The 8,233-nt window shown below is 47.5% G+C and overlaps 1 protein-coding gene across 6 annotated transcripts in view; it reads right to left on the reverse strand.

Annotated features, from left to right (window-relative positions):
* The window catches only part of ADAMTSL3 (ADAMTS like 3), a 287,105-nt gene extending 282,073 nt beyond the window's left edge, over nt 1–5,032 (reverse strand). For 3 of the 6 annotated variants that reach the window (XM_044981163.1, XM_044981168.1, XR_006572626.1), the window contains exons 1-2: nt 4,705–5,032; nt 1,909–1,998 (exon numbers count right to left, since the gene is read on the reverse strand). In XM_044981163.1, the coding sequence (XP_044837098.1) occupies nt 1,909–1,983 (75 nt within the window). In that variant the 5' untranslated portion in view covers nt 1,984–1,998; nt 4,705–5,032. Of the gene's footprint in view, nt 1–1,908; nt 2,002–3,363; nt 3,373–3,727; nt 3,809–4,704 lie in introns of those variants that run through there. The other 3 variants (XM_044981169.1, XM_044981164.1, XM_044981165.1) reach the window with 3 other exon arrangements.
* Between the last annotated feature and the right edge of the window lie 3,201 nt (nt 5,033–8,233).

The raw sequence follows: 8,233 nt of genomic DNA on the forward strand, positions 1-8,233 counted from the left end.
CCACAGTATTCTTGCCAGCAAGTTAAAGAAGTCTGGGCTGGATGAATGGACGGTAAGGTGGATAGAAAACTGGCTAGATGGTCGGGCTCAATGGGTAGTGATCAATGGTTCCATGTCTAGTTGGCAGCCGGTATCAAATGGAGTGCCCCAAGAGTCGGTGCTGGGGCCGGTTTTGTTCAATATCTTCATTAACGATCTGGAGGATGGTGTGGACTGCACCCTTAGCAAGTTTGCAGATGACACTAAACTGGGAGGAGTGGTTGATACGCTGGAGGGTAGGGATAGGATACAGAGGGACCTAGACAAATTAGAGGATTGGGCCAAAAGAAATATGATGAGGTTCAACAAGGACAAGTGCAGAGTCCTGCACTTAGGACGGAAGAATCCCATGCACTGCTACAGACTAGGGACCGAATGGCTGGGCAGCAGTTCTGCAGAAAAGGACCTAGGGGTTACGGTGGACGAAAAGCTGAATATGAGTCAACAGTGTGCCCTTGTTGCCAAGAAGGCTAATGGCATTTTGGGTTGTATAAGTAGGGGCATTTCCAGCAGATCAAGGGATGTGATCATTCCCCTCTACTCAGCACTGGTGAGGCCTCATTTGGAGTACTGTGTCCAGTTTTGGGCCCCACACTACAAGAAGGATGTGGATAAATTGGAGAGAGTCCAGCGGAGGGCAACAAAAATGATTAGGGGGCTGGAGCACATGACTTATGAGGAGAGGCTGAGGGAACTGGGATTGTTTAGTCTGCAGAAGAGAAGAATGAGGGGGGATTTGATAGCTGCTTTCAACTACCTGAAAGGGGGTTCCAAAGAGGATGGATCTAGACTGTTCTCAGTGGTAGAAGATGACAGAACAAGGAGTAATGGTCTCAAGTTGCAGAGGGGGAGGTTTAGGTTGGATATTAGGAAAAACTTTTTCACTAGTAGGGTGGTGAAGAACTGGAATGGGTTACCTAGGGAGGTAGTGGAATCTCCTTCCTTAGAGGTTTTTAAGGTCAGGCTTGACAAAGCCCTGGCTGGGATGATTTAGTTGGGTTTGGTCCTGCTTTGAGCAGGGGGTTGGACTAGATGACCTCCTGAGGTCCCTTCCAACCCTGAGATTCTATGATTCTATGATTCTATAGTTGCTTAATTCAAAATCATTGTTTTATCAGGTATTTATTTTAAAAAAGTTTCACCACAGTATGATTTTCAGAGACTGGTAAAATATTGTTTCAGCAATGTTGTCAAACTCACTTTGCTTTCTTCTTCTAAAGATTTCTTGATTTGTGGGGATTTAAAACTTCAAAGAGCACTTCACTTACTGCACTATGGGAAATATTAGTGCAGAGAATGACATACTGTGATGACATTATGCTGTATGGAAGCACTCAATTTTTAAAACTACTCATTTCTTGGAACTGATTAAACTTATGTGTCAGGCAATAGATCAGTTGGCAGCCAAGGCTTTCCTCCATGGATCCTGAATGCACTAAGGACCTGATCCAACTCCCATTCTGAAGTCAGTAGAAAGACTTCCACTGGCTTCAAAGGGTTTTGGCTCTAGCTACCCACATACTTATATGGCCCTCATCACCATAATAACTGAGCATTCTCTGTTCCTAAGTCTCCTGGGGCAAGAGGCAGCTGCATCAGGTTGAAGCAGACCAGCCCCTTGACACCTAGCAAGAGAGTCCCAAGTTGTAAAGGCAGGTAGAACGGAAAGGAAAAGGAAAATACCAATTTCCTGCATCAATTCCTTTGACTCTAGCTTCAATGACAGAAAAGTCTTGTTCATGGCATCACTGGAGCCTGGGGCACACAGTCGCCTCAACAATTTTCCATTTAAAATAATAAATGGAAGTGTCTCAAATGCTCAGCAGACCAATGTCTGGCTGTTAACAGAGCAACATGATCATCACCTACCTGTAGATGGGTACAGATGACAACTGCAAGCCAAGTGATCTCCCAGGAGAGCCCTGTGGTTTGGGGGTTGGCCATCCTCCTGCCCTGGCTCTGCTGAGAGAGGTGGTTTCAGTTATAATTAAACAAAGTCAAGTGCCTCCTGCCAGAGTCTCAGTGACTAAAACAAACCGGGCAAGGACAGGGAACTGGGCTTTGGAAGGAATGCAACCCAAACTCCCGAGGTTTGTCCTGGCCGGCAAAGCAGACTGGCAGCTTACTCCATAGGCACAGCCTGCAGGGTGAGGTAGTTCCAGTGAGGGATCAGAACGGGAAACAAATACGTTTGGGGAAGCTGGCAACAGGGGGCGAATTAGAGTCTCTCCTACGTGCGAGTTAATTTATCAAATCAGCAACGCCTCCCATCCCAGTCCTCAGAGAAGAGGATGTTTGATGAGCTCTTTCTTCAGCATCCTCGCCCACTCGGAGCTGAGGGGCCAGCCCCGGGACGTCGCCATTCATTGACACCGCTTCCAAGCCTGCTAGCTCCACGCAGCTCATAGACAAGTGGCCAAGGAAGGAAAACTAAGCCCATCAGTTTAGTAGCGATCACCCTCCGTTTGACGGTTACAGCCAGCTGTCCGCCGCTTTTACTGAACACTTTCATTTAAACCCACCAAAGGAATCATGTACTAAGCCCGCTCATTGTTACTGACCTTTAATGTAAGCAAACCTTTTCACCTCGTGCTTAAAGCTGGAGCGGGCTACACCGGCATTACCAAAATGATCTCATCAGAAAGGTTACCGCACGCTTCCCCACCTCCTTCCAGGGACATCGTGCAAAGCCCCACAGGAGTCTAAATGCAAATCTAGTCTTAAAACAAAACACCCCACACACACCCACACCCTTCTCCTTTTTAAATAGGCCAGAGGTCCCCAAGGAAAACTACAGTAACCATCCAAACAGCCCCGTTCTTGCACCTGTCAACTAACTCTAAGATTCCGTACGGAAATCAGGCTGTTTACTTCCCCACCGTTCGGCAGGGCAGCCGTGTGCTTTTGTCATTCAAAAGTTTTAATCAACCACAAAATTTCAAGAATGAGGATTCCCTGCCCGCCTCCGACCTCCCCCCCCCCCATTATTATTGCCCCTGCCTGCGATTGACACAACTGAGCCAAGCTGCCTATTTGGCAGGCTTTGGTATATACAGATTCCCATTAGGCTTTTTTATAAAGTGATCTGCCGCGGTGTAGCAAATGAAGCCCCGCGACGCGCAGCAAGCGAAGTGCAGGGCGCTTCCGTTTACAATGAACAGGACCTGACTATTTTGGCGGATCGCTTTGTCCAATCTGGCGAATGAGTTACCGGGAGGAGGGGACGCTAATGGAAACCGCAAATGTTCGAGGCTCCGGCCAGCTGAGGGCTCGGTCAAAGCGCCTTGGCGTGGGGGTCCCTGGGCACAGCCCCGGTCTCAGCACCCTCTTGCCCTCCCCTGAAGCTAGCGCTACCCCCGGTGCTGCGCTGAGCTGAGCTGGGCTTTCCCCCGCCCTCTCACATCTCCCCCCCCCCCCTTGCACCGTGCCAGCCACAGAGCCAGTGCCTCGCCTCTCGCGCTCTCCTGCGCCAGGGAGCAAATGCACGGGCCCGAGTATGAGCCCCCGGCCCCTTCCGCGCCCCCTCCCCCGATTTCAGTAGCCCCCGGACGGCAGCAGCGGGAGCCCCGGAACAACCAGGGGCGCCTCCCTCCCGGGGCAGGCAACAGCCCCGCGTGACTGGCAGCAGCGGCCGCTCTAGCCCAGGGAGCTCCCTTCGCCCAGCAGCGGCAGCTGCGCCCTCACCCACCTCGTGCAGGGCCGAGCGCCCCGGCTCCTCGGGCAGCGCGTGCAGGGGCAGGCGGCTCAGGCTCCGCGGGACGCTGCTTCCCACCTCTCCTGTCAGTGCCCCCGGGCTACCGCATCCCGGATTAAACGCGCCTGCCCCTCCCTCGCGCCAGGCCCCAGCCCACCGCCGGCAGCTGGAAACGGGCCGCCCCCCTCCGGTGACAGCCGAGCCGCCCCCCCCCCTGCACGAGCCGGGACGGCGCGCGCGCCTCCACCTGCAGCGCTGGGGCTCCCCGCCCCTGCCCCGGGAGCGCTGCCCGCCAGCCACCCCCTCCTCGGTGCCACTGGCCTATAAGCCCCGCTGCCAACTGCCCTGCAGCGGGAGTCTGGCTTCTAGCTCCGCGGCCCCAGCACCGCTACGCCGGGAATCCAGTATCCAGCCCCCCAGACCAGTATCCCGGAGGAGCCACCGCATCCCTGCACCAGGTACCCCCACCTTCCAGCTCCTCCGCCCCAGCTCACGGGGCTGCCGCCGTCCAGCTTCCTGCAGCAACGCACGAGATCCCGCCTCAGCGCCCCCACCTGCAGCCCCAGGCCAATGCAGACCGAGCCTCGAGCTACAGGAGCCCCAGCTTGTGCAGGTAGTTACACACTCCCCCTGTCCTGGAAAACGCTCAGCCAGTTAGCAAAAGCCGACTCTCACCCACTGCCGAGCCCATGTGCCCTGCTGGGACAGAGGGACCTGCAGTAGCAGGCAGTTCTTCTTCCCCAGTGTAATTTAGCCAGCAAATTGATGCTAATGAATTCCCCAACCACAACAATCCTGATAACGCTCAATACAACTGCAAATCTCTTTACACACTAAAGATGAGTTTAATCGCTCTGTCTTTTAAGATATTTTAGGTCTCCGACTGTGTATGCCCCAAACAACACTTGGTAACGTTTTATCCCCTTACTTGAGACTGATGAACGATATATAACATCGCAAAACCCTTTTACCTTTGCACTGTTGCTTCCCTCTCATGGGCCAAAGGAAATTTCCAGTTACATAGCATCAATACTCAACAGACAGTAAAAAGGTCTATTATTTTATCTGTGCCACCTGAAGTTAAAAATATACACCAGTGAACTAAACATAACCGATGAAGGGTTTGTTCAAATACGTTGCAAGGGAAACTTTTCCAGTTTGTTTAGACTTCTCGAAAGCAAGGTAAAAAATTTATCTTCCATAGTTAGGACCGGTGCGCCCTCTAGTGAAACCACTAGTTTGAGAAGAGAACCAAAGAGAAGATGGAAGTTAGGAAGATGAGTTGAAGGGTCATGTTGGGGGAAGTCCTCAAACCCAACTGTAACGTCTTTTACAGTGAAAGTTCTAATGAACTTTACTGGCTTTGTACAGAGAGCTTGGCGGGGTCCCCACTTATTTATATCTCAATCGTTCCCTTATCAAACATGCTCAGTTTTCAAGTAAAGATGTCTATCTAAATGTCAGCCAGGCAAACTCATCGGGAAAGCTGAGAAAAGCTGTCTCCTTTCCTGTTCATGCACTACCATGAGTAATAGGCTTGTGTTATAACAGGAAATATAACTAAAACTAAGAGGTTGGTCTGTCCTAGTCACCTGACGTAGGACTAGAAGGTTAGTACATCTGTTTCATGACAGAGTTCACTATCCAGTGACTTTAGTTACAATGCAACTTACAATGCAACCACATTGTCCTTAAATTATGTTTTCAGTTAGACCTTGTACAACACTGTTACCATTAGTGAGGTTGCACAGGTGTAACTAGGATATATGTTGAAGCCAATCAGGTTACACAGGTGGCCCAAAATTGGAATTTTGTTAACAGTTCTGTTGAGTCGGGAACCTGAAAAAGATATAGTTCACTGTCCCAGAACTATGTTGGTTCTGAAGGGCTAACAATAAAACATGTTTTCACTAAAATAAGCAAATCTGACTGAATGCAGACACTCAGCATCTGCTGTATAAGAAGGTGCCCTAGTTACATAATCACTTTTTAGAGCAGAATTACATGTTAAAAATGAGTAGCATTCCTGAGATCCTAAAATCTCTCTGTTACCCAGAATAAAGGCTGCAGAGTAGGAAAAAACACTGCGGTGCTATCCTACAGTAAATAACTGACTGAATACACAGTTTGTTTTCCAAAATGGGCATATTTAGAGAGTATAGCAATGTGACCTGCATGAAGATATAGTGGTGCCTGTTTGCTCTCAATTTCAAGAAGAGTAGTGAAATTAGTGAAGAAACTCAAAAGGTTTGGAGATGTGGTTCTAATAAATATTTTCCATTTGAGTGCTTGTCCAAGTTTTTTTTGTATTGTTTCTTTTCACTCTCCAACTTTATGCTATTCAATTTTCTTCCTCTGTCCTCCCAACCCAACCAAATGCTTTCTCTAAGGATAATCATTTGCTTCTGACACCCATTTCCAGACTGGTAGGCACAATCAGCTATTCTACAAAATACAGTGGCACCATGTGTCTGAATATCAGAGGAAATGATCAACCCAAAATATGACTCCTGGAAATTTTGGTTCATCTTCAACACAGTTGTGAAATGGGAGAAAAGAATTGTAATAGCCAGTAAAATAAATTATAGACATCAACCACCAGCGGAGTGTTAAAAACAGGAAAATTAATATGGATTCTAAGACCCAAACCCTAGCTTTATGCAAGTGAATAGATCCACTGGCTTCAGTTAAGCTACTCATGTGCATAAAGTTACACAGATGCTTAAATCTTTGCAGGGCCCTAGACTGTAAATTATTTGGGAAAGAGACCACGTCTCCCTTAGTGTTTTTATAGCACCTAGCACAATGGAAGCATGTTCTTGATTGTGACCTCTGAGCACTACACATTGTATCCATAATAAACACTTACTAGTACTTGATGGATTGGTGCAGTCTCATACAGGTATTTTGTAAACAATACATCTATTACAATTAATATTTGATAGGAAGTGCTCCTGACCTAAACCATCCAAGTGACATGATTTTTGTTTGTTTGTTTGTTTCTTCCATTCCATCCCACTCCTTTTGGTCTGTTTTTGACTCTCTTGGATTAGATTGTTGCTTCTTGTAAAGTGCCATAAAAACTCATGAAACAATAATGTATTTGGAACATATTCTGCATAGATAATTCTCTTGTATATCCCAAATCTTAATTCAGAGTTATCCCACATTGGGTATATGGGATTTAGATGTACTCTTTGTAGTGGGAAACAATTCTGATATGCTGATAGACTCCAAAATTCATATGCATAATCAGGGGCGGCTCTAGGCATTTTGCTGCCCCAAGCACAGCAGGCAGGCTGCCTTCGGCGGCTTGCCTGCGGGAGGTCCCTGGTCCCGCGGGTTCGGCGGCATGCCTGTGGGAGGTCTACCGAAGCCATGGGACCAGCGGACCCTCCCTCCACAGGCATGCCGCCGAAGGCAACCTGCCTGCCACCCTCGCGGCAACCGGCAGAGCGCCCCCCGTGGCTTGCCGCCCCAGGCACGCGCTTGGCGTGCTGGTGCCTGGAGCCACCTCTGTGCATAATTTCTTTATTAATTTGTTGTCAGTGGTTATGTTTTTCATTATACATATTCTTTCTTTTTCCTGGACTGTAAAATATGTATAATTTAGATTAATACTAAACATGGCAATTGTGAGGCCCCGTTCATAAAACTGTGAAATATGAAGATTTATGCTTATTTCATTGAACTATTGCAACTATGATCCTGTCCATCTGTGCAGCTGGCATGTTCCCACAAGGAAGTTGGTTGGAACTATGATAGCATTATCCTTTATTTATTTTGAGTTAGCTTAAGACCATGGGCCTTTGCATCTGAGCCCAGCATTGAAACACTTTCTCACACCCACACTTAGACTTGATTTTAACTACTGAAATTTCCAAATGAGACTGAACAGTGCAAATAGGAAAGACATGAGAAAAGAGGGTTTTTTGTGGGGCATAACCAAAGGCAAAATCAAAGAGGAAAAAAAATAATCTGATTTTAGCTAGTCTACTGGTGTTTATAATAGCTCAGTTTAAGTGGGTTGTGACCATCAAAATTCAGCCTCTAGGTGTGTGCCGGCAGAGGATGTGCGAGCCTAAAAAGGAAAATTAAGCATTTTTTTATATGTCATCATCATATTCAAGAGCAGGAGCAGAGTATCACTCTCTTTGAGATACTTCAACCCATTTATGACACAGTTCTCTTAAAGCATGCTCAACTGAATCAATTGGATGTTCATGAGGGCCATTTTCACTACATAGGGAAAATCTACAGTAGTCAGGGAGTGTTTGGCAAAGCTACAAACCTGAGCTCCACTGAAACAATGCAGAACAGCTTTTGTCTCCTAAGTCAAGATTAAATTTAATGAGTACCAAGCTGCAAGTGTCCTGCAGTTGCCTTGTGGCTGCAACTGCAGAAACTGAATTTTGGCTTCAGATCCCTAAATTATCAGGAAGAGCAACACCTGATAGCCAAGTAAAAATAAAATATTTAGTTTCACGTAACCAATATCAC

This window comes from Mauremys mutica, chromosome 11, assembly GCF_020497125.1.
Source record: "Mauremys mutica isolate MM-2020 ecotype Southern chromosome 11, ASM2049712v1, whole genome shotgun sequence".
Classification (NCBI taxonomy): Eukaryota; Metazoa; Chordata; order Testudines; family Geoemydidae; genus Mauremys; species Mauremys mutica.